General features: G+C 39.1%; 1 protein-coding gene across 1 annotated transcript in view; it reads left to right on the forward strand.

The window, feature by feature from the left end:
* Positions 1-26,870, forward strand: part of ARMC9 (armadillo repeat containing 9) — a gene marked incomplete at its 5' end in the record, with an annotated part of 61,523 nt that overhangs the window by 7,772 nt on the left and 26,881 nt on the right. Inside the window, 11 exons of the mRNA XM_084267138.1 lie at positions 721-745; positions 5,533-5,690; positions 7,425-7,523; positions 11,346-11,381; positions 18,352-18,386; positions 19,608-19,719; positions 20,634-20,726; positions 21,971-22,061; positions 22,923-23,046; positions 24,973-25,112; positions 25,880-25,956. Coding sequence (XP_084123264.1) covers positions 721-745; positions 5,533-5,690; positions 7,425-7,523; positions 11,346-11,381; positions 18,352-18,386; positions 19,608-19,719; positions 20,634-20,726; positions 21,971-22,061; positions 22,923-23,046; positions 24,973-25,112; positions 25,880-25,956 — 990 coding nt within the window. The remainder of the gene's footprint in view (positions 1-720; positions 746-5,532; positions 5,691-7,424; positions 7,524-11,345; positions 11,382-18,351; positions 18,387-19,607; positions 19,720-20,633; positions 20,727-21,970; positions 22,062-22,922; positions 23,047-24,972; positions 25,113-25,879; positions 25,957-26,870) is intronic.

The following is a 26,870-nucleotide window of genomic DNA, read 5'->3' on the forward strand; positions in this document are numbered from 1 at the left end:
CAGAACAAAGTTAAAGGCAAGGTAGAGTCAACTGAACTGGAGTCTTTGTTTCTGGATATTTTAATATTTTTTTTTAAGCAGAAGTTGACAGTCCTTCTCCTGCTATATCTTTATTCTAAAACAGCATCTTGACATGGTGGTATTGAATGATGAGCCAGAAATTATATTCCTTCTGTTCCCTTCTTGCCTGTCTGCCAGGATGGGGAACAGTGATCAAAACACTGTTTTCACTCCCCTGTTACAGATGTTTGTGTGGGAGTCTGGCATAGAACAATTGAAGATAAATTTGTCTACACTTACTCCTCTTTATGGAGTAACAGACTGGATCCTAATTGAGTCATGAATATTTCTTAGGTATAAAACATCAGTTGCCCTAAAACATTTGCTTATTTATATGTTGATTTTATGTAAAATCAGTGGTTAGAGTTTTGATTTTTAGTGTTCATACATTTAGACTGGAGTTACAGTACTTAATACTTTAGGGCTGGATCTGGTGACTTTAAAAGTCTCAAGTCTCCATACAACACTGTACGTTGTGCACTTAGGAGATTTTTGTGTATTCATAATTGATTCATTCTTTCCATCTCTCCTGTGGAGCATCAGGCACTGGCTGTTGCCTGAGATGGTAGGAATATTTGCTGGTTGGTTGCATTTCTCATCTGTGTCTCTGGAAAAAACACATACTGGAAGGATGTGCATTTTCCTGAACTCATACAACAGAAGGAGAATGGACAAGGCAACAAAGGTAAATGCTGAGATGTGGAAAGGATGTTCTGTAAGATGATTAGGGGCTGTAATAGTGGGGGACTGTATGCCTGCAGTGATGATGCATGGCAAAAAGGCCTTTGAAATCCAGACCCCTGTCTTGGTGATAGTTACTTGGAGATGGGATTGAGCATAGGCGTGTACTAGAAATGGGAGGGAACCTATCAGGATTTGTATTTTAAGTCTGTTCCGTCCTCAAATATGGTAAAAACAAGTGGAGAACTCTGTACAAAGTATGTACCAGCTCTGCATTTTTAGTTTTGTTGAAAGTAAGTTTCCTCAGATTCCTTTCTCACACCTGCTTATGCCTAATCTGTATCTTCCAGATTTCAAATCTCATTTAGTTGTTCTGAAGACTGTCCGATGGTCCTAGACAAAGATGATTTTTTGTTCCTATTCACTCATTCTTTTTAAACTCCTAGAATAGTAAATATCTCCTGAATAAGAATGTGTTCATTTAAGTATGATGCTGATGGCTCACATTCTTAGGTAAGCTGTTCATACACCTTCAGGTCCTTAAAAAAAAAAAAAAAAAGATTTCAGCACTGAATCTCATTACATGAGAGATGAGTCTCTTAGAAATCAGCTCAATAAATAGAGCTTAAATTCCCAACTCCTTTACATTCTTTTTTTCAATTTTTGTTTACTTTATCAGCAGGGAGTTGCATGAGCCCACCTGCACTCCTAAAATGACTTTTCCTCTTGAGCTATTTTAATACTCAGTTTTACACTGAGGATTTACTATTTGTAGATTGAATTAAGGAGAAAGTTAGACTCATCTCCCAGTCTGAGTTCCAGGTATTTTCTTTGTTGTTTTGCTCTGAGTTGCACTAGATTTCCGTTGAGTAATAGAAAGACTCTTGTGGATTTTATTTTGTAGAAGTTACTCTTTTTCCTTCTGTGGACTTTCCTGAAGGCATTAGTTCCATACTCTGATTCGGCCTGAATTGGTTTGGGCCTAATTATTTTTTGATAGCATAGTTTGACTGCTGCAAGGTGACTAAAGGAGAGCTGCCTCTAAAAGGCGTTCCTTCCTCCTCCCTGACACTGACTCAAATAGCACTGATTTAACTTTTTAAACAAGCAACTAAATGCTGATTTTTACCCAGGCTGGTAGGTCCCTGATCTGTCTGCACGGACGCTGTTATTGATTATGGGGATGTGGCAGGAAGGCAAAGTGGAAATGGGGCAGCATAGAATCAGCTCTTCCAACATCTGTTTGTATTTGGGCCAGCTACATGTCAGTGGTGAAAGCTTCTTCCTATTTCAGGAAGAAAAGCTTTGGTGAAAAAATTTTCCTTTTTTAGTAAAATGACTTATTTTTGAAACAATAGTGATAAAAAAGCAAGATCTGCCAAGACTTGATGATTCCTCTCTTTTACTCCTTTTTCTCAGTGAAGAACAGTGATTGCAATTGATAATCCCTGGAATTAACAGGCAAGGGGTAAATTGGACCCTGTTTCTTAATTGTCAAGACTCACGTTCATGAGCTGCGTTGGGTTTTGGTTGTGTAGTTTTTCCAGCTGACAGTAGCTGGAGGCCAGTTTTTCATCACTGGAAACTTTCCCCCCTGGGCTATGAAGAGCAAGCAAATCATGAGTGGGTTTATGTTTCATGACTTGATGCTTCCAGCCTTCTTCTGAGTGAAAGTCACGCTCTAGATCCATCCACTGGAAAATTCTGAATCAGGTGTGTTGCATGGAAGTAAAAATGTGTTCTAGTTTGCTCAGCTAGGCAGAGAGTGGCTGGTTTTGCTCAGTGGTTGCTCTCAGGGATACTTATGAGTTTAGAAAAATATTCTTGATTTGGAGCTGTATCTTATGAAAGCTGTGGTGGCAGTGATGGCTGTGGAATAAACATAAAATCAAAGTTGAATGATTGGTATTAAGAATAATTTGGGTTGTCTTTGGAAGCTATCATAACTCTTGTTATTTTTAAGTTGATGAGTATTGATTGCAGTTGAGATGGTTTGGACGGCTTAAGGAGCTGTAAAAAGTTTTGTGCTCCCAGCAGGATTATTTAAAGTTACTGGAGCTGTGCTAGTGGTTTTGGGGTGTTTTTTTTTCAAGTGGATTTTGCTGGACTTGAACAGGATCTGTGGCTTGTCATGGTTTGTTATTTCACACAGGTTTTGGCTCCATCCTCCAGAGTATAAGAGGAATATCGTTAGGGTGGCTTGATTTGCAGTGTGATATCGGGTGTCAGTCAGAAATCATGCAGGCACAAGATGCTGTGATTCAGGAGTGGTTCTCAGAAGGCAGCCATTCTTAAAGGGGAAGAGGTCGTGAGAGTAAAATAACTGACTTTTTTCATTATTCTTAACTCATAGTGTTGAGAAAGAAATACAGATTAAGTAAGAAAATGTGCCTTCTCTGTATCCCATGCTTTATTTTAAGACTGACAATTTATAGCTTGAGTCTGTTCATGCACATTTTCTCTAAGAGATCCCATTAAAAAGGTAATTTTGCAAAATTTCCAGAAAGTAAAAATAACCTGTTTTGCCATCTACCACTTTTCATACAAATGGGGTAAAAGCAGCTGATTTCAGAAATCCTAAAAATGCCTAAGATGTGACAAGCTTTAAAAGCCCTTTCCAACACCTGAATTCCTGGAGCTATCTAGTGACTTGGATCTTTGCCATTTGCAGTGAAAGCTTTACAAACAGCTCTATTTGAACAGTACTTTTTCTGGCAGTTTTGTGTCTCTTATCTCTACGTGTTTATTGCACTTCGGAGCAGTGTGTCGGAAGCTGGTAGGCAGGTTCAGTGTGTGGTTAGTACATCATGTGCATCACTGTTGTAGAACATGACTTGAGAAGGCTCCGTGATGCTAACACAGCCCCTCCACTCCCTGATTCTCCCTCTGCTGTGGGTTAGTAACCCCAGAAATCTACCCCAATGCCAGCTGCTGTGGGACAGTGAAGGTTTGTGCCTGACTTCAGAGAGCTGGGAAGCAAATGGCAAGGGACAGGGTTTTTTAATAACTACACCTAAATTCTCCAGAGCTTGTTTATCATAGCTGCAAGGTGCTATACACTGAGCTCTTTTTAAACAGTGTAACTGTGCGGTGGAATTTTGTACTGATTAGGATTCTCCAAATGAACATCTCCAAGATTTACGTTGATTACATTTCCAAATGCTTCTGTATCACAGAAACACATGATCTACATCTTTCATGATTCATTATCTCTTTCCATAAAGATGATAATGGTTTCCACAAAGATCATTGGGAAAGTCTATTCAATGCCAGGATTAGGAACTAGTTTTTCTATTATCCAATTGTCTTCCTCACCACTTTTTCCTTTGTCTTTCTTCCTCACTTTTTGTCTGCTTGGACCTAAACTGTGTTATATTGTGCTGTTTGGAATGCTCTACTCTAACCCAAATGTCCTTTACATTTTGGAAAGGAAGCCTGCTTCTGTCAAACTCTGTAGTCAAACTGATTCCTGCCCACTGTTTAGCAGGAAGTCCTATGGTAAATATTCTGTTTGCAAATGGGCACAATGCCCTTTTCACATTTGAGCAATACTGGCTTCTCAGCAAACTAATTTAGAACATAAACATCAGCAGTAACAATAGGAATACTGTGCCTCCCTTCAGTTTTGTCTGGTCACGAAGAGGTGGCTGCAGTACACAGCTCTGGGTTCCATGCTCTACTGCCACATAGAGCACTCATCTGGACCTGTCTGAGATTGGGATGGAGGATACTGTTTTTGCTGCTTAGTTTGATGCTTTTGTGCTGGAAGTAATCGAACCCAAAGAAAAAAGATGTATCAGAAATGTGGTTTTGTGTGTGTTTTTTTTAAATTTGGGCAACAATAAAAGAAACGTCTGACTGATTTTCAGACACTGAAGGTCATAAAAGTGACTAAAGCTTTTTTCCATCATTTATTGGTTGATGGTATCACCTGAAAAAATGTGTAGAAGTAGAAAATGAAGTAGAAAATTCACTACAGCTTCAAAGAATTCAACAAACATTTTCATTTCAGATGAGGAAGTGGATAACTTGAATATTGTTTGGTTTGTTGTGAGGTTGGTTGGGATTTTTTGTGAGTGGTACCATTTACCTTAAAAGATAGAAGACTTAGTGTTTATTTTAAAATAAGAAAAGCATTACATAAACTTGTAACAGTGGCCTATTTCTATAAATTGACTGGAGGAAACACCTAGTGTCACAGTGTAACGTAAGAAACACTGGCATGAATCTCTGGGTGCTGTTATCCTCCTGTTCTGTTGTTTTATCTTTGAAGTGGCTGCTTCACCTTTCCAGTTGCTCAGTGTGATAATGTTGTTTTTACCAACCGTTACTCCAGTGAGTGTAGGAGATAATGCATGAATCTCATCTGTGGGTGGCAAGTTCAGTGAACCAAGTCTGAGCTGTGTTTTGTCATCTATTCTTCTGATTCAATGGCCACAGCCTCATGTTGTCTCTGATAGCATGGAACTTCTTGTATCAACAGACCCTTTAAACAGTTTCCCTTCACACATGTATTCAGTGATGTCTACTGTGTAATAGTTGTACTGCTACTGGAATTGTGAAGCAATTGGTTCTTTGGGTAATAAAGGCAATAAATACTGTTGTGATGAAATGAAATCACACTGGGTGGATGGAATTGTCCTTGCGGTGGAATTCCACCCTTTGCATAAATGTAACTCCACAGCAGGAGTTGAGTTTGTCCCTTCAGAGCAGTAAAAATGCTTGTGGGTTCTTCTGTCATTGTGGTTGAAAAGGTTACATAATTTCTTTTTTTTATTATTCTATTGACAGAAATGTTGCAACATCTTCATCAACAGTTGGTGGAGTCTGAGCACAGGTCCATGACCTACCTGAAACGATTTAACAAAATTCAAGCGGACTACCGAAATCTCATTGGAGTCACTGCAGAGCTGGTGGATTCCTTGGAGGCCACAGTCAATGGCAAGATGGTAGGAGGTGACTCAGATGTATACTTGCTTCCTCCACCCTCCCAGAAAAAGTATCAAGAATGCTGCTAAAATGTGATTTAAACTTTGTAGTTCTGAGTTTTTCTGTAAGTACTGTGTCTGCTAATGAAACATAGCACTTTGAGATGTTCTTCTGTTGTCCCTGTGTACTAGGATACAGGTAGTGCAGAAGATGGGTTGAATTGTGCTGGCTAAGAGGTCTTGAAGATGACAGATCTCTTGTGAGGGTCCTTTTTCAAGCTTTGGCATCAACAGTAACTAGAGGGCACTTCTGTGATTAGACTGAAATCTAGCCCATCAGAGGTTGTTGTATATTTAAAATTTCTGCCAGATCTGTTTTAGGTTACACTGTGGTGGGAACAAACTTCTCAACCAGAATTTTGGTGAGGAAAAGCTTTGCACTCTGTTCTGCTAAACCAAATTTGTTAATTGGGGACTGTGGTAGGAATGAGTTACTGTGTGAAACAGGCCACATGTGACTGGAGAAGGTACAACCTTCTTACGGGTATTCTTTATATAGAGATGACTTTGTGCTTCACCTTTTGCACCCTCTTCTCTGTGAGTGTGCCTGATGTGTGTAACCTGATGATTATTCTTACGGCAGATGTTAGTGGTCTCTAGATGTTTTTAAAGGAGCTGTGAATTGTTAGGAGGAAAATTGACCTAGGAGTTCCTGTGCTGCCTGCTGACAAGTCAGTGTGTACCTTCCTCCTGCAATTGGTGTGAACATCTTGTAGTTTGTTAATCTGCACCTGGCATCAACGTCTGTTCCCACTGTTACTGCAGGGAAGAGTTTGCCTGTAGGTGTGGATTTGGCATTACGGCAGATTAGGAAAGAGCTCTGCTCACATGAACTTTGATAACAGTAAGAAACCCAGAGTCATTCATTTACAGCCTCCCAAATCACGCTGCAGTGCTCTCCAAGGTGATATCCTCTTACCTTCTGTGGCAGAGGAACCAGACACAGGTTATCTTTTGTTGCAGGTGCTTGTTCGTTTCCCTTGTAAGCCCTGCGCTGGGCATTTGATCCTTCCCAAGTGTGTCCACCTGAGGGGGCTCTTTCGTTATGAATCCTGATTTCTTTGTCATTTCTGAATCCAAAGTTCAGTAGAATCATGGTGAAGTCACAGCATGCTGAATTTGAAGGGTTTTGTTGTCTCGCTGTATATCAGAATATCAGAAGTGTCCCCATTCCCGTGTCTCTTCAGTCCTCTCACTGCTTTCCTGGGGAAGCCAACAACTGTTCTGAAATTTGGCAGTTCCCAAAACAAAAACCCCTAAATGCACTGATATGTTTTGCACTGAAACTAAGTCCTGTACTGTAGGATTCATGTTTACTTCTGCTGATTGAGAGAGTTGTGTCAGTTCTGCTCTTTAGCTACATAGAACATCAGTACATCACTGCCAAAGTCTAAAGCACAAAACATCTTCATGCTTACTGTTGGAGAACTTGCCTTTTGATTGAGGAAAATCTGTATACACACACAGGTATGACAAAACCCCTCTATTCCCAGATGAAGAGTTTATGATTTTCTTCATTTCTGAGCAGAGCTGTAGTTCCAGTACATACCTTTTACTTGCATAAGTCCCAGATGTGTGATTTCTTGCTGTAAAAACACAACCAACCACCACCAATCTTTAGTACAGAAACACTTGTCTTGTAGAAAGTGTAGGGTTCATATAATCCTGTTCTGTCCTTGTTTGCTGTGTTTTTAGATCACGCCAGAGTATCTTCAAAACGTTTGTGTTCGCTTGTTTAGCAACCAGATGAGACAAAGTGTAGTGCATAGTATTGACTTCACAAGGCCTGGAACTGTAAGTATGAACATTTGGGGTTTGTACAGAAATGATCTCAAAACCAATACCATTTAAGCTGTATATTGAACAACAAATGCAATAGTAATGGCAAAACATACCATATCCAACTGCAATACATAAGGATTTTTGATCTCAGATGCTTCTGAATGACACTGTTACACAGTCATAGCTGCATAAATATGGTTAATTGTGTTATGATAGCAGTAATCTGTGTATCAGTTAAAAAGCTGACTGAATGTTTAAAAAAAACCTCTAACCCTAATGCCCCAAGAGTGGCTTGATGGCATATCTTAGCCAATTGAATTTAGCTAAAAAGGGGTGGATGGTGGTGTTGCTCAGCTCTGGGCACATGCTCTGTTCCTTTCTGTTGTCAGTGATGTGCCTATAACCCTTGAGTGGGTTGGCATAACCAGCCCAAGGAGGATCAGATGGGTGTCATTGTGCTCTGTGCTCAGTTTTTAATGTTAGGGAAGTAGTACTGTGTAATATAAAGCCTGTAGGCTTTGAAATAACAACGAAGGTAGCATGTATCACTTACTAATGTGTGCAATTATTGTATAAACTTTAGCTTCCTGGTTTTCCCCCCTAACCTGCAGTGACTGAAGCCTGTCTTTTCAGACTGGAAGAAATTCATATCTGGAGGACAAATGCCTGAACCAGTCTTTCTTACCAAACTAGCTTTAAGTCCTTAGTCAATGACGTCTCTCAACCAAAAGACTTTCCCCACATAATCATACCCACAAAGCCCTACTTAGCAAAGGTTTCTGGTGTTACCTGTTGCTTTGTGCTCTCCCATAAGCTGGCTTAGATCTCATTCTCTCGCAGAGCAATTTCATGCCTCTTGCCAGCTCTGTGACCTCCTGGGTCAGCTGGTGAGCCTGATCTACAGCCCACTAACAGGATGCATCTGCCGCGTGTAGCGGGAGAGAGGCCACACTACTGTGTTACAGTTGGGAGGTGTTTACAAGGCTTCTCTAAAGCCCTGTTTATCGTAAGGCTCTTTGTCCTAGCTGCAGTTCAATGTTGTTCTCATCTTCCCTCATGTCATTTGACATGTGTGGTCCTGAATTGGGAGGTAAGAAACCAGAGAGAATTGTCAAAGCAAAAGGTCTCTATCTAGGAACAGGACTACAGAGCACAAGGTCTGACAGGTTGAGGAAGCATTCATTTGAAGGTTTAATCAGATTCCTGACTTTCTAATGTTTGTTTGGTCAGGGAACTGACATGGGTGATGAGTGGTAGGTTGGAAAAGAATAGTTCTAAATAGTGAACTGTCATTGTCCCTTATATCTTTAATTCGGACAAGTTAAGTTTTAACTTTTTTCTTTTTAATAGTAATTTGTCTGGTGAGTAGGAAGCATGGATTGTAGTGATTTGATGCCTGCAATTTTCTGTTTAATACATATCATGAAGCCAAGTAGGTTCTGTCTCTTTTTATCATAGAAGTGTTATATGTTCCCTCCCCATGGGGAGTAGCATAGGCTCAAGTCTTAAACCCACAAATAGATTTCCTGATACAAGTTCCTGGAATTTCTTGGATTAGGGATAATGTAATGAGAGTCTCTAAACTTTTTGGATAAAAGGGAAAACAGGAGCTCCTTTAGATCCACAGTCTCTTAATATTCAAGGTGTGTGTTATCCACAGGAGAATCTTTCTGTGACTAGAAAGCTGTACAGTTGTTTGTATATATCGCTCCTGTGTCATGGACTAGAATAAATGCCCATTACATTCTTACTGATACTCAGTCTGATTATATTTACCTGTAGCTACAATTAGGTGAATCAATGTCCCTTGCAAGTTTTACATCTCTTTTAGCACAGCTATTGAAGCTGCAGGAAACTTTTAGTTCTATCATTGTACAAAAGCACCAGCTCTTCTGTAAAGTTAAGCTGTCACAAACTGTAAACAAGGAGGATTTAAAAAAAAAAAAATCTGGGATAGCTGTAAAGACTAGTATAGACTTCTTTATATTCCTGTGCTCTTTACTGCAAATGTGAACATGCCATCAAGCTGCAACAGTCAGGGGCAGGTATTCTATTTCTTATTTGTGAGTGAGTTTTCTGCAGCAGGAAAACAAATGAATCCTAGGAGACAGCGTAACAGAAGTTGGGCTTTTGTTTGGATTTTTTATTACTCTGAACTGTGGAGTAGATTCACCAAACATTATGTGGGTGAATGATCTTTCATTTAAAAATATTGTGCACATTACAGTAAACAGCATCTACCTTAAGTAAGCTTTTATTAGGATAAAATGTATGTCTTCCCCATCCGTGTCCATGAGATGATTCTTATGTTACCGTTTATATATGGTAAAGAAGAAACAAACCCACCTCTTCATGTATGCAAAGAGAAGGGTTTTTTTTCTGCTGATAGGGTATATGATGCAAGTGACACAACTACCTGCAGTAACTTGGTCAGGGTTTTTGCTTGCATAAATCCCTCATCTCTAAATGTTAAGGTGTTGCCATCAGTTGAGGTTTCCACATATTTTTTCCTGTGATTGTCCTTAAATCATAGAATAGCCCAAGTTGTGATGGGACCTTGAAATATTGTCTGGTCCAAGCTTTTGTGATTTCCTTTAATGTTAAAATTTTCCTTTAATGTCATCCTTGCCTTGATGCCTATGTATGTTTTCATGGGCTCAGGTCATGTGTGTTGAAATGCCCTCTCATCATGACAGAGGTTATCCCCAGGTTTCTTTTGTTCAATTGTTGGTCTCTATTGATGTTGTCCTGTGTCTTAAATTTAACTTTAAAATGTCTTTGCCAGTAATTGTCTTTATGCCAGTATAGCACTGTGAAAGTTAAAATACTCATTCACATCAGGGAATTCACACATCAGGAGTGTGATGCTAATAAAATAATAATGTTGGATTTTAAAAATTGATTAAAGAATACAAGAAACTTTATTTTCTGCTCACAGTGAAGAGTGCAAGTTTCTTATACCTTCTGTACAAGGTTGTACATGTCTGTTAAAGAGGAGCATGCTAAATACAGTGTTTGTGTTTATTCATCTGCACAAGTATGTCCTTGAAAATATTGGCACGTTTGCACAAACAGACTAGAGGTAGAATAATTGATGTTGGTCTTAATGTCATTGTGTTAAACTGTGTACTTCTATTTTGAATTGAGACTGTTCTTTAGATACAGAGCTGTGCTAAGTTAAATATTTCAGGCTAATTATATTTTGTACTAAACTACTCAAGTCATGAATTATCACCAATAAAGTAACTAAATCTTAGGTTTCCTTCCAGAGACTTTTTCTTAATTTATCCTTGGAGCCTTTTGGGGTGAGGAATTGATAACATTGCTGTATCATCTTAAATTGTCTCTCAGCTTTCATTATGTACTGGGTGAGAAACTCCAGTCAAAGCAAATATGGAGAATACTTGCAGCTGCTTTCTCAGAAGCTGAGGTGTTCTGATTGATTCCACATTCATTGATACCTCTCTTAGGTGCTTTGGAATAGTGAACAGTAGAAGTCATATATATTCACATAAATGTGTCAGTGCTTGGTACGTAGCTATTCTAACTGACAGTTACAATGCAATAATATGTGGGCCAGGTATGTTTGCCAGGTGTTGAAAGGAGAACTTGTAATGTAAATATATCATGAGAGAGACACTGATTTCAGTCCTAAAACATACAAGTATGTGGATTAGGTAAAGAAGCTTATTCTTTTCTTTTCAAAGCTAATAAGCTAATTTTTAGCTAATTTTGATTTGTTGGGTTTTTAAACTGTGCATTTCTCTCATTTATTTCTGTTAACTTGTTTTTTTAATCTTCTTTATTTTAATGTGTGCCTGTTTGCCCATAAAGGGATATTACTCTATGAGCCCTTGTGATGACGGATATGTAAGTGTCTATATCTTTATATCCTTTCACATTGCCTGCTGCAGTCTGTCACAGTCTATATTTCACTTCATTTCACAATGTGTAACAATTTTCTGTGCATTTTAACATGTCATGACAGTATGTGATTGACAAAGAGCTAAAAAACATTCAGGGCTTGGGATTTCTGCATGGTGAACAAAATATAAGTTAACTCAGAACTTTTGGCTTCATAATGTAACGCAGCATGTCAACAAAAGAGCAGCTTTGTCCCCAACCTTTACATGAAACACAGCTTCTTTATAACATGCAGAAAGCAATTGTTTCTTCCACACCAACACCAGGATATAAAGTATACAATGTCTTTGAAGGGTGCCAACACCAGCTGATCCCACGACACATTTGAGTAAGCAGATAAATAATATTTCTAAAAGCAATACATAAAAATAAGTTGTGCTCTTGAGAGGTGTGTCTTATTTTACATATTTTCATTTTTAATTTCTAAAGTGAAATTTTCTGTAGTAAAGATTATAAAATTGTTTCATACAGCTACAGTGATCCTTTTTCTGTGAAAACTGAAAAACCAGGACAGTATTCTGTGTGCTGCCTATGACTTCTGTAACCCAGATGGAAGTTTGTATTCTGGCAATATTACAAATACACCATAAGTATCTAATTTTGCCCATAGTCAGTGCATTCTTTGCAAAGAAAGGAAATGAGTCTACTTCTAAGTAACTTGGTCTGTAATCAAACCATAAGTGATTGACACCAATTCTGAAAAATGTCAGTTAGTATTCTACTATAAAATAATCCATATTTGTATTCTGATTGCTTTCTTTGGGTAAAACAAGATTTTGCCTTTCAAGGAAAACTGTCCTTTTTTTTTTTTTCCTCAAACTTACTCATCACCTGGAATTACAGTAACCCCTATGGGCACTCAAAGGTTTTGTTTTGAACAATAGTCATAGAATTGAGTGCAATAGACTATTCCTTATGTACATCTTTTTATCTTGCCATAGATGCTTTTTATCTTGACACCTGTGTTGAAAGATCAGCTGCATCCATCAACTTGTTCCTGTTGATGATGTGAATGGCTGTAATGGACACCTTTTACTTGACACTTAGCATTTTCTTCCCTCTCATAATGGTCCTTTTTTGAGATTGAGAAGTCAATTGCAGATGAGACATTATGAATTAAATTGTCTTTTCTGAAGAGAAGCTTTGCCCTTATACAGGGACCCTTACTTAAATGTAACTTTATACAATGTAGAATGTAGTAACTTCAAGCATGGTGCTGTTTAGGAAACTTGTGTGAAGCTATCTGACTCCAGTTGGGAGGTATTTCTTGAATACATTACACAGATAGCTTGCAGCCTCCCCTCACTGTTCACATACAGTACTTTATCCTTTTTTCTGATGTATTGTCCTGTTACACTATCACATAGTATTACAGTGTGATTATTTTTTGTATGCACACTTCAGATCCCTTAGAGAACCTGTTTTATTTGTCAAGCAGGAAGTTTCCATAACAGCATATCTCTAGTACAAGTAAGGAAAAAAATTTAATTAAAAACATTTGCAGACCTTCTTATGAAATGATTTTACATAGCCCCTGTAGACCTGCCAGGTTACACAAGCTCAGAGCCCATCACAGGCTGCACATAACTCTTGTTGTCATTAGCATCTAACGAATGAGCTCTACATAAATTTGTGAATTCTAATGATATGCACGAATTTGCTCAAAATTTGGTTTTACTGTTCACATATTCATCACATCTTTGATTATTAATTCTGAATCTACCTGGCATTTACACTGAATTCTTACAGCACATTATCAGAGTGGTAACTGAGGATGAAATCTGGCTTTCAGCTTTAGCCTTCAGCATATATGAATATATACATCACATAGCAAAATGGAGTTGGCCTGAACACAGGGCTACAGTATTTGATAAAATCAACTGTGGTTTTGGCTTGCACATGAAATGCATCTGTTTTCTTTTATAAATATTGACTTTTTTTTTTCTTCCCCCTTTGAACTCTGTTTTATTCCATGCTGTTCACATTCATGCCTCGCTTCATTCAGAAGTGAAGGGCTACCATCTGTGGCTAATCTGCATCATGACAGAATTACTTAACTTACTATGGCACCTGGTTTGGCTTTGGCAAGAACCAACACAAACATAAGCCATACCCCGTGACCCTGCTAGAATGAGCTGTGCTTGGGCTGTTTTCTTTGGTTTGTTTCTTCTCCTTAAGACAGTTTTTGCATGTCTTTCAATTATGGCAAATGGTTCTGTCTCAAAATGGGTTTTGCATGAAAGGTATTTTGTTCAAGATTAAGTCTGTGAATGTTGGGAGTCATGTATTGCAGATGGGTCATGTAAGTCCCATGTTCTTCATGTTGTCTCATTAATTGGCAGTTTAAGGAATATTGGTACTCAAAAACTTGAATTAGTATTTAACCTGTTCCAGGAAAGGTAAGGCTGGGGAAGAGCTTGGGAGAAAATGCTGAGGAAATAAATGCTTTTTAATTTAAGAAAACTAGTAATAATGAGAAACTATGTAAACATGGCTGATTGAGGTATTGTCTGGTGGTTGATGTGTTGGACGTTTAACAAGGAATTTATCTGTCAGCAGTACTTTGACTCTGTTTGCCTTTCAGTCTGTGGCCTTGAATTCATTACATGGAGATGAGGGTTGTAACATTTCTACTAACCTATTAAGACTATGAAGTATTTACTTACTACAGAACACTTTGAGAGCTATCAATGCACAGTCCTGATGGTTCTACTTTCTCTTGTCCAATTATTTAAAAGCAGCTCTTATAAATATGTCCCAACGTTCCTGCACCCAAACACTTTCTTTCTTGAGAACATGGTGCAGTTGGAGTTTTTGTACTGTTGCACAGAAGTGACAAGATATCAGAGGTCAGAATTTAAATTCTGAATACTGGGAAAGAGACAAACGGATCTGTGAGGATCCAAAAACCAAAGGGCCAAAGTGGGTTCTGTTCTGCCCACTTCCAGACTTCAATATTAACCTTTTCCTCAGTTAAATGTATCACTTTGTTCCTAAAAATCATTTTCAAAGGCTTTGTGTTTTTATGTGTAACTGCAACATAGAAGTCAGTTTTTTTTAAAAAATGGCTGGAGTTTTGCAAAGAAATTAGAGAGAATGTTGTTATTAATTTGGTGGTAGGGCCAGTTTTTGTTCCTGAGGGTCTCTTGCTTTTGCTTTCCGTGGTAGCAGTGTGGTGAGAGGGTGAAGGTTGGTTCAGTTGGAAAAACAGTAGTTTGAACCATCTGGAAGCTTGGCTTTGGGTTTGCCATGTGACCTTTTTCCAATGGCTAGATTGTATGTCTTAAATGAAGTAAGTGTGCTGATATAATTAAGCCTAATGGCTGATTTGTGGGTGTGGTTTTCCTTTTGTTAAAGCTAATGCACAAATCAAGAACTAGAGCTCAACGCAGCTTTTTGGGGTTAGGTTATGTAAAAACATTTAACTGGGTAAATATCCTGAGACTGGGACGTCTCTGATCTGTACCTAAGAGGAGAAAGTAAAACAAACAAATAAATACTACCTAGTGGAATGCAAAAGGAGGTGCTGAGGCTGAAGGGTGTTAGCTTTGGTCGATTGCCTGCTTGGGAGTTTGTAATGTGCCTTTACCCTTCCCTGCTTGTGTGGGGAAAGGTGTTTTGTGAGGCAAAGAGTATGCAGCTTAAGGAACAGGAGCATTACACCAAGTTAAAATTAAGTGTCAGGATGAGTTTGTATTTCAGTCTTTTAATCAGAAACACTATTGTGAAGGAAGCCATGACATCTTCAGCAGAGGATGGGTTACATTCCCCAGGCTGAACTTCCACCTGAGTCCATAACACAGTGGTTCCTGTAGCAGAGACCACTGATTACAAATGGTCAAGCCTGCCAGTATTAAAAATGAGGTGTGTGGCTTGGTACAAATGGCTTGTCACAGGCATCAGCTTGAGCTCTGTGCTGGGGGCCGGTGTCCCTCGATGCTGCCGCAGGAGGTGGTGAAAGGAGCCAAGGAATGGGTGCAGAGGTGATGCCAGCGGTCTGGCAGTGAGAGGTGCAGAGACCAGGGTATGAAGAAGAGAAAGGCTGGCAGAGTAGTGGGGCTCTGAGGGCCTGGGGTGCTGCATGTTTTCCTCTTTTAAAATGAGAATAAAAAGATGGAATGTTGAGAGGCCACGCTGCATGGCCGGGTGCTTCTCAGGGTCCCTCAGCTGTCTGACCCGAAGTAGTGCAGACCCCAAAATCATAGCCCTGTGAATCCCAGGAGAGCTGCTGGATATTGCATAACTGCCAAAAATCCCCAATTTAGTTCTCTAGTAATACAGCAATTATTTGTTTGGTAAAGATAGTTAAAATAGAGGCCTGAATAAATTCCAAAACAGGAGAATGCTTGTACTGTAATATATTAGCTGTTAACTTATTTTGCAGAGTTACTCTGTATCATAATCCAACACAAAATCTGTTTGTTTTCTGTTTGTGGTGGTTGTGCCATGTGCATTTAATTGTTTAATTGCGAAATATTAATTTTTAGCTCTTGCACAATGCCATTTGTTGGTGGGTCACAAAAACAGTTTACTCAAGATTGACACCTGTATCCTTGCTCTCCAGATGAGAAAATTTGGACCCAGATATGTGACATGACACATTTAATTTCTGTCTGTAGTGAGCAGCTCAATCAGGACTGCCCAAGCCAATGTCTTACTCAGAATGCCATACTGAAAGGTTAAAGCGTTGCTTACGTATGACTAATTGCAATCATGTAGATGAAGAAAGAAATCTCTGTCTGTAACATGGTTGCAGTGTTTCTGTGTTCATCAGTGGTGCTGGCCATAGTCAGGTTCAGAAGTGAACGTGCAGTGTAGGATGAATTAGCCCTGAAAAAAATTTTCCATGTTTCTGTTTTGCCTTATTGAACCTGAGAAAGTGCAAACTGTATCCTTATTGCTTTCCTAGAAAGACCAAAAGCTTGAGAGCACTCCCTCCAGTGCAGGTTCTAGGTCTGATCAGAAGAGGGACGATAAGGTGCTCAGTCTTGGTGGTCTGGCTCTCAGAGCTCCAGCATAGGATCTGCCTCGCTGTGTGGTGCCTTTTTTGGTGCAGGTAAACTACAGAGCCAAATGGTCCTAAATGACTTGCTGTGCTCTATCTGCTGGCTGAAAAATAATGTAATCAATAGGACTTTGTCCTGCTTGATCTGATGGATTTTTTTAAAAATCCAAATGCCTTTCCAATTGCAGTTTCTGTAGTTTTGATTTTATAAAAGCTTGCAAAAAAACTTATACCTGCCAAAATGTTGGCGATGCTTGTATCTTCACCAGTTATATATACATCCTTTAGTTAAACGTGTACTCCAACTAAAATCTGTGGTAGGCAAAAAGGACATTGAGAAGCAGAGAGCTTTTATATGCACCTATTTAGTTACAGTGACCTACTCTGTTTCTTTTTTCTCACTCTTGTTCTTTTTTGATTTGCCTTTTACTCTTGAAGGGCTCTGTCACTTCTTTTGCCACAATGTACTACAGTCACTTTCTTCCCCGTTTCCGTTAGTGCAGGAAGGTGCTGAGGAAGTCAACAAAATGTATTTGTGACTTCATTGCACATGCAGGAACGAGTTGATAGGATTTGACTGGGAAAAGGGTTTTGTTTAAACAAAAGTTAACTTTTGATATTTTTTTAAAAAATGCCAAAGATGATGAATACAAATAAATGATGGGAAAACAGTGTGTGTAGATGTGATACTCTGAAAGACTTCCCTATTGTGTGAAATAAACTATGATTTGAGAACTGCTGTCAAGACAGGTTAATTTTGACGTGTATGACCTGTTAATTGCTTATTGTGTGCAAGTCATTCATTGACTTAAACATAATATAAAATGCTTTCCAGTGTGCGTACGAGCTTCTTTCACATCTAAAAGAGCAGTTTCTTGTACCAGGAACGATACCCATGAGGTAGTGTGTTCAAGAATATGTCAGCTGGTGTAATTCAGTATTCTCTCTGGTATTTCATGCTTTTTGTCTCCTTAATCCCTCAGTTATAAATCTGACAGCAGACATTGAATATATAGCTCCCATTGAAAGAGGCAGGGTTAGAAGAGAAGACTGGTTTTTAAAAGCATAAGTGGTAATGAGAGATTTTTAGAAAGTGAGTAGGGAGATCAACACAATGAGATGACAGTGAATATTCTGTGAATGTGGCATGTAGCTGACATCAGAATGCATGATATGAAGGTCTTTTATGCCAGAATTGGTGCTTCTTGGCTCACCTACAAGTAGCTCTAGCAAAAAAAAAAAAAAAAACCAAAACAAAAAGCAAACAAAAAACAAAAACCTGAAGCAGACAACTTTTATATGGTGTTGATATTTTTACATTTTGACTGGTGCAGCAGTGGTGGCTGCATATGCTCTTTGTCATGCTGCATCAGAGAGGGAATATCCAGGCTGAAATTGAACCACTGAGAAATGCTACGCTCCATGCCGTTCCATGTTGGTTTTATCAATGCTAGGATACATACATAGTCTTTCCTTTACATAGCAGTAGTTAGATACACAGGTATGGGATACATGGTATGTCTCCAGTAGAATATCATTGCAACATTAAGGTATTACAATATTTTTAAGTTGGTAAATGTGCTTAGCAAGTTTTCCATCTTCCTCAGTGGGCTTTGGATGGTAGTTTCTACTTTCCTTCCCCGTTTTTGGAGAATGACAGTGAAGATAATACAGACAGATCATAACAAAAGAGGTTTTTACTTGGGAAATCCTTCTTTCCCATTAAAGTATGAACACTGAAGTCTTCGCTTTCTTCAGCCGTGTTTCTGTTTTGCAACATAGGAAAAGAACTGCAGAAGCTCAGTGAGAGAAGTCACTGTGGGTGTCATTGGTAACGCTGTTGGTGTGAAAACTGGACTAATCTGTTGTGATTTCTTTCTTTCTTTTTTTTTTTTTTGCCTTCTGATCCAGGCCTCCACGATGTTAAGAGCATCTTTGGCCCCTGTGTAAGTATTTCTTGCTGAGTGTCACTTACATCTGTAGAGAGGAGGAGGGAGGGCTTTTGTGCACTGCTGGTTGCCTGCAGATGGGAATCACTCTTCTCCATGTGCTTCCTCGGATCTCAGTGGAGGTTGTATGCCATACTGCCTGCTCGGTGCTCTTCTCTTGGGCAGGCTCAGTAACATTGTGATTTCAGCAGCATGTTGCTAACCCAGTAAATCTGCTGTTCCACACCTGTGAGTTGGTTGCTGGGTTTTCTTTACAGTTTCCTCACAGCACAGTACTGCTGCTGTAGTAACCGGTTTGCTTCACAGATCCAGGAAAAGGGGAATCAATAACCTGCAGGTTTGGGTGCTTCAAGCTTAAATTTTTTGTGACTGACTTAGTTAACTTTGCTTTACACAGACAAATAGAAATGGCATATGAGAGGTGAAGGCTTTATTGAATTTTTGAGATACTGTTTTGATCCGTCTGTTTCCAAGATAATTGAAGGGACAATTATACATATAGAGTATAAAAGTTGTTTTGAAAAATGGTAGGATAGGAAGGTAGGAGTAAAAATTGGTTGGTGGAATATATTTAGATATTAAAAGGGTTGACTGGAACCCATTTTTATGAGTGAAAAATTCTGAGGTTTTAGGAAAATTCTAAAAAACACTTATAAGTGAAATATTTCTTCAGCCATAGTATTAAAACTCCAAATAGCAAAATAGTGCTGGTGCATGGGAAGTGGTCTTCTGTGAAGTCTTGTGTTAATTCAGCATGGTCCAGCCTGTAAAAATGCATTCAGCCTACCACGTTTGCTTTGGAGAAGATAACTCTGCATGGGGTCTTAGAGATTAAATTGGAACTGCTTGCTCTTATTGTGTCTGTTTATAGCCTGTGCTGAGGGCCACAAGCTGATGTGCTTGTGGTCTGCACAGGGTAAAAGAGGATGTCACTGTACTCTTGTGCTACTGAAAAGCTCAGGTCATCAACTGGCTAGTTGTCAGAGCTTCATGTCTGCATATTATGATGGCAAATGAGTTGCATGTTGGAAAAAGTAAGACCAGATTTAAAAAGTCAGCTGTTCTAACGTGGTAATAGTAACAAAAGTAACAAAGGTGTAAAAATGAGGAAGCTCTTTTCCTGAGGCAGCCTTCCTGTTTTGGCTCTTCTCCCCTCAGTGACACTAGCTGCGCTGGATGAGAGAGTTTTGATTCATGTCTTTCCCATTTGCACTGCAGGAAGGTGCAGGATGTGCCATTGTTGCCCTCTTTGGATTATGAGAAGCTGAAGAAAGATTTGATTACAGGGAACGATCGTCTCAAGGCCTTCTTACTGCAGGCTCTGCGCTGGGTAAGGGAGATGGCCTCTGCAGAAATAAAGAAGTCCATTCTGGAGGGGTCTAGAGCTAAAATCCATGTTGTGAGCAAGGTGATTGTTCTGGTGATCAGATCAGCATTATAAACAACTTCTGTATATGTCAGTGGAGCTTGCTGAGGCTCTTGAAGTGATGAAGGAAGCCCAGGCAGTAGGTATGTATTTGTAGCAATACTCTCCCCATCTGAGGAGCACCAGAAAGGAATTCCTGGGATCACCAGTAGAAGTAATTTCTGGTGTGTTTGCAAGGAAATTGTTGTTGGTTTGGGCAGTTCCTTTTTTCCATCTATTGCCCTGATTTAGATTAACGTAATTATTGCTGTATTAAAGAAATACCTGATTCTAATCACCAATTTTTCTTTATAATCAAGATATTCTACAAAAGCCTACATCTTGGTTGACTTGGATCGTATAACAGCATTTCAGACAAAATAAAGGTGACAACAGGAAGTTACACTTTCCTGCTGAAAAGGAAGCTTGTGTTCAGTGTGACAGACGTGAAAGATAATTGTGGAATTCTAATCATGCATCAGTGTCCACTTTCACAATAAAAAAACATCCGTTGGGTCTGACCAGTACTCTGCCTCCATGTTTCAGAAAAGCATCACATCTGTAGCAATTAGAGGGGCTTTTTAATGTTCTGGGAAGTAATGCTGTATCCTTCCTGTATGGGCAGTGATGACTTGTCCCAGGTAACTGTTTTGTAGTGGATCACTGAGCTGAGGTCAAGTCAGGTCATTTCATCTTTCCCTTAGATGACTGAGACTGAATTCTTTCTCCCCATGAGATGATGTTTCTCAGCTGTGGGATATCAGCAATCTTCAGTGGTCATCAGTTAACTTTACTGTTTATTTGTTTGTTTGTTTGTTTGATGTTGCTGTTTATTTTAGCGCTTGACGACATCATATCCTGGAGAGCAGAGAGACACGGCGCTGCAAGCCTACATCAGTAATGACCTGTTAGACTGCCACAGCAACTGCCAGGTCAGCTGGAAAGGGTTTTCCTCCAACTTGTATATGATATTGCTCATTTGCTTCTATAAAATGCTGATCAGAAAAAATTCTGACTTTGGAAGGGCAAAAAAACAGTTGTTGAGCCAGAATCATGTGATATGTTTGACTTGTGTATCCTAATCTGTACGTATGATGGGCAAAGCTTTGCTTTACAAGAGCTCTCAGTGTAGATACAGTTCTTGTAGACAAGTAGAAGTTTGTCACCTCTTCTCTGGTGCTTGATGTCCATAAGTTGAGCAGAAGCCTACTAAGCCCTTTACTTAGGGGTTAGCTCCTGCTTATCGGATACTACATCTCCCTTTGAGTGATTATGTATTGTTAAATAATGCCTTCAGTTCATTCCACTGATACAATATGAGAATTAAGGACTTCAGTCTCAATATCCTATGGAATATCTGAATATGCACTTGTAATAACACATTTAACAATATTTCTGTGAATTTGGAGTAGGTTGTTGCCTACCTAAGATAGGGGAATTGCTGGTATGTTGATTTTGAAAGGTTGCTTCAGCCACTGATAATGCAATACTATTGTTAATAAAAGTACAACTTTTTTAATTTGGAGCAGCGAATTTTGTGTGGTTTTGTGTATATTTCCTATGCTGGGGCTCCCATTGCAGTTACTCTTGCAATGACACTAGAAAAGTTAAAGGATTATTAAGTCAATGATCTGTTTTGCTCCCAGTGAAATTTCTGTTAGAAGGTGGCTACGTATAAGTAATGGCTGAAGTAAAACAGATTAAAAATTGTTTACAATATGGTGTTCTTGGTAAGTTACTAATCTGCTTTTCCACACTCTTTGTTTGTCAAACAAAAGCATCCTTATTCAGGTAATAATACCACATTTAAGTTGATCAACAAAGTTAACAGAATTTTTTTTATCGCTACCTAAATATTAATTCTAGATACCAGCTTTACCTGATAACTGTAGCTCACTACAATTCTCACCCTACGCCATGGAGGTTAATGGTGTTCTGACAAGTAGAACTGAGGAGCTCTGGTTGGCATATTTGTTCAGTTTCCATCTCTCCCTCAGCCCCCCTGCTAATAAAAATGTGACTGGAAATTTTAAATCATATTGACATTATGTAAGATATCAATATGCCTTCAAAGTTTGTTTACCATGAAAACTTAGTCAAGGTTTTTAAAGTACTATAGGAGATTAATGTGTTTTCCTGCTTTGGTGAATACTTGTCCTTGTTTGCTCTTTTTCAGAGAGGCGTCCTCAGATTATTGCAGTCTAAGAGTGAGGTAGTCAGACAGTATATGGCAAGGCTTATCAATGCTTTCGCTTCGCTGGCAGAAGGTAAGAGGTTTGCTGAAAGAGAGACATCATTTCCATGTGAGGCTGGCTCATCAGTGCTTCTGAAGTGCATGTCACAACGTGTGGAAATTCAGAGCTGTATTTGCTCTGTTTCTACACATGCACTGTCTCTTGTTACATGCGTGCAAACCAGATTTTCAGTATCAGGATAGTCCTCATCTTGACAGTGTATTCAGCATTTCTGACTTCTTTTGATGATTTGTGCTCTGTGTGGGAACTTCCCCAGGTGCTTCCTTTAATGTTGTCTCTTCATGAGGGTTGAAAAAAAAGAGTTAGTTAATGGTCCTGTAAGCAGACCTGCTACCAGGCTGTGCAACAGCAGTTAGTGCAGCTGCTCCTGGACCTTCCTGGTCCTCACCTGATTAAGTCTTTGTGCATCACTGCTGTTTGGTTGCATACATTTTCAGCTTTGTATCTCTGCCCATCCCAGATTTGCCCTTGGCTTGGTGTTGCTTTAGTAGCTATTACTAGGAGCTGAAACAGTGTTTAGAGCCAGTAGCAGTAGGACACCTAATTCTCCCCGACCTCTTAGGACATCCCTGCTCTTTTTCTAGCATATACAAAACTGTGGTAGATCAGAAAGCATGTACTGAAAGAGGAATAGTGGACTCTGTACAGTACTTACTTGGCAAGTAGGGACCTCTAATGCCCGAAGTGGCTGGATTGACTGCAACTGGTCTGCTAGACAACTAATTTGTGCAGGTTTGTTTGGGTCTTGGCACAAGACTGTGGCTTGTCAAGAAGGAGCTGAGGTCAATCCTACTTGCTTTTCCAAGGAGATGGGTCTTTTCTGTCCTAAGCTGTTATCTCAGCATCTGTTCTTTCATCACTTTTTTGCACCAGGTCGTGTCTACCTTTCTCAGAACCCAATGTTGCTGCGAATGCTGGAGGAGAGACTGAAAGCTGAAGACAAGGATTCCCTTACATGGGAGAATGTTCTGGGGGCTCTGCAGAAATTCAGCCTCAGGTGATGAAAACACAGCACGTAGTGGTGACAGCAGAAGAGGAAATGCAGGCTAGTTAGGCTCTGTTCAGGGAGGAAAGAAGAGCGCTTGGTTTTCCCATAACAATCATCAGAACCTCTGCTGACTGATGAAAGCAGTGTCATTTATTATGGAGGAGAACTGGGTTTTGCTGACTGAATTAACCTGACTTCCTACCAGCTGTCAGGACTCCAGTAAATGTACATCTGCTGTAGCCTTCTGTGCTTTATATGTATTTCTTAATTGAGCAAAGTGAAAAATCTTCCTGTAGAAAGTTCTGAAGATCCTACATGGAAAAACACAGTTGCATTACATTCCAGAGCATAAGGTTTTCATTATCCCTCCTGCAAACATTTTTCAGAGATTTCATCCTCATCCTGTTGATCCTCTTTCCTGGAGCTGCCTATGCATGGGCTGCCTTGTTTCTTACTTTTGCATTAGCAGTCTGACTCAAGTGCCCACCACAAAAGAACTAGCATGCAAAAGCAGTAAAGGGCATGATGTTGCTCACATTCATCAAATAAATATGATCTGGTAACTCTGTTTTCACGGTACTTGGGAGGGAATATTCAGCCCTGAATAGTTATCTGAAAGGTAAGGAGGTACAGGGATATGTTTGGTTCTTATTTTCACCCATGTTTCTTGGAAATTAAGGCTGCATTAGGGGTTTGTTTGTTTGGACAAGAATAAGGGCTGCTTTTGGATTAGCTTCAATTAGAATTTGTCTGGATGAAGAACATGTAAATGTGCTTTGGTTAAAATTCTGGACTGCTTCCTGACATGATGCTTTATACATAGCTGAGATGATAGAGAATAAATCTTCATACCCTACTGCTTGAAATTCTAAATCAATCTTAGAGTAAATGATTTTTCTCTCAAAACCGCTGTTGATACTACAAGTTAGTTTGAATTTTGAGGCTTAGGCACTAAGCTGCTGAAAGTTTCAAAGTGTTTTGTGGAGTTTTTTTTTTTCTAAAAAAATAGCAGTTAACCTTATGGAAGGTTAATTCTAGATACTTGACATGAGGGGGACTCTTTCTCTCTCTCCCACCCTCTCCCCCCCACTTTTTTAATGTGCCTTCAGATGCTCCCTTGTTGTCTCAGTCCATGCCATAGACTTACTGCAAGATCTAGGACTGAAAAAGTGAATGAGACTTCAGGAATAACCCAAATCCCAAGTACTAAGACCAGGAAAATACCCACTTTGATCTGTGTGATTTAGACCTACTCCCCATTGGGAATAATGTGATTAAAAATGGTGTTCTTCAGTAAGACCTTTCTACCAGTATATAAATCTGGTAAGGAATTTCTGTTGTAGGAGATCGTGTTTGACCACCTGGCACTTTATTTGGTATACTTTTTCAGGGCAACTACAGGTTGAGTTGAAAGAATATGTGATTTAAGAACCTCTAGAGGAAAGAGCAAATAGAATTAAACAGAACATTTCATTTGTCAAGGCAACAGTACAAAAGTGCTGTAGTGCTTTGGCTACCTGTGGCAGAGGTTGTAATTAATTTGTTCTGTGGGTGTGTTGTGTGTAGCTGCCTTTTTCTACCAATTTTAAGACAATTGAAAATGCAATTTTAGGTGGAGTCAGTAACCTTAGAAAACAATGAAGAAACTTACCTCAATAGTTTGCAGGATTAAAAAAAAAAAAAACACACACAAAAAACTAACCTGCCCAACAACATTTTAGTCCTTTAACCAAAAGGGAATCTTCATTTTTTTCCTGGCTTTGTTAATTCCTTAGTTTAACTGATTCTGGCCAGATAGGTACTTTTGGGGTTTTCTGTTGTGAGGCTATTTTGTAGCAGGTAGAGTAAGTAGCTTTTTAATGTGCTTATATTAGCATTAAATGTATTTGAAAACTATTTATGATGCAGTCTGGTTTTCTTTATTTTTAATCCTAGGCGTGCACTGCAGTCAGCAATGATCAAAGATGGGCTCATTTTCTGGCTGGTTGATGTTCTAACTGATACAGATTCCCTGTCTGATTACACCCTGGAGTATTCTGTTGCCTTGCTCATGAATCTTTGTCTGCGGAGTGCAGGTGTCTTATTTCTTATTCCAGCAAATAGATTGGCAAGATTTGTAATTTTTTCTGATACACCTGGATTCTTTATAGTGTCTATAATTAGTAGCAGGGACTCACATAACCAGAGATACCTGAGTGCTATAACCAATGCTTTGAGCAGGTCTCTTTCCTGAGAATCCCAAAATATGGACATTAGCATGACCAAAATCTGAAGAGGTTTTTCAATTAAACCCTCTGAGGTTTGATTATTTCTCCATGCCCCTATGTGAGGATTGCCATTCCTATGTTCCAGGCCCACTGTTCAAAGGATGCTTTTTCCTTAAGATTTGAAAATCTCTTACTCAATGAGTAATAAATGAAAAGTCAAAACTGGTTGCTCAGTAATGGCAAGGAGCTTAACCTCCATCTTGTAGAATGAAATACTTGCATGTTTTGCTTCTACAGTGTGGATATATGCACACCCCCCAAAAGATAAGGTCCTATCTATGTCCAAGAGACTTAAAAGACACTTAAAGTAAGTTTCCTTTTAAAAAGGAAAATAAGGTAAAGGTGAAAATTCAACTGCTTGATATAAGCAAAATAATGCCTTTATTAAATTCTTTAAAATCCATTCATCTTGCATCCTGTCCAAGATTACAGCTGTATAAATCTAGAGTAGCTCTGCTGATTTGAGCTCAGACATGCTGAGCAGCATTTGGCAAGGACAAGGAACTAAATAATCTTTAGTACTGATTTTAAGTGAGTTGCTTTCTCTGATCTGTTATGTTTTTCCCTCTTGATAGGGAAGAAAGTGTGTGCCAGGATCGCAAATGACGTGCTCAAAGTTCTCTCAGATCTTCTTGGCCATGAGAATCATGAGGTATGTGTAGAGCAAACTTTGGGTTAAAGAAAAGGTGGAAAGAAAAATAAAGATTAAAATAAAAAAGGCAAGAAAGGAAGAAATGGAAAAAATATTGGGTTTGTTTTCCTCATATGATTAAGTTCTGTGAAATTTTCCTAAAATTCACGTTTAGGCATTTTTTTTGTTGTTGTCACTCTCTAGACATAATTAAAGTAGTTGTCTTCCTCTAACAAATGTTGGCAGCCAAGAACGAGAGTCTTCTAGAAGCGTAGTTATCATGCAGTCCCTGTGCTGCCTTGATTGCCATTTCTGATGCTGTTTAAATGTCATCTCGCACCAAATCATCTCAGGCTTAACTAGTTCATTAGCTGAGCGATGTGTGGTGCAAGCCAGTATGCAAAACATCAGGTGCATAGAAGCAAATTTGCTTCAAGGAATGTTACACATAAGCAGTCCACCTCTGACAGGCCCTAATATCTTTTTATCTACTGCTTTTTCTAACCTGTCACTGAACCCTTTTGTGGTTCAGGATTCTTGTCTGTCTCCAGACATGCTTAGATGCTGAATTAACTACCTCTGAGGAAAATGCTAACAGTTATCAGTTATTTCTGCCTAATGCTTTTCAGTATGACACTGTGGTGTCTGCTGTCTGCTTTATAAAGCATTGCTTCAGCTGGCTCTGTACAGGGTCACTTCATTACCCATGGAGTGAAATTCAAGGCAGGATAAAATGCAGGCAAATATTGCATGAAGTTGAAATCACAGGGAAGCAGAGTATTCCAGATTGATTCCTTGAGCATTGTGCAAGGTGCAATGAAATGTCAACTCGTGTGTCACATGTTTATATACAATCATTGTATCATCAGCTTTTTGTTTGCCACTTAAACTGAAAGTAGAGAACAAATTTGAATGAAGTGTTTATTCTGCAGTTC

The sequence above is a fragment of the Gallinula chloropus genome, assembly GCF_964237585.1.
Source record: "Gallinula chloropus genome assembly, chromosome: 8".
NCBI lineage: Eukaryota > Metazoa > Chordata > Aves > Gruiformes > Rallidae > Gallinula > Gallinula chloropus.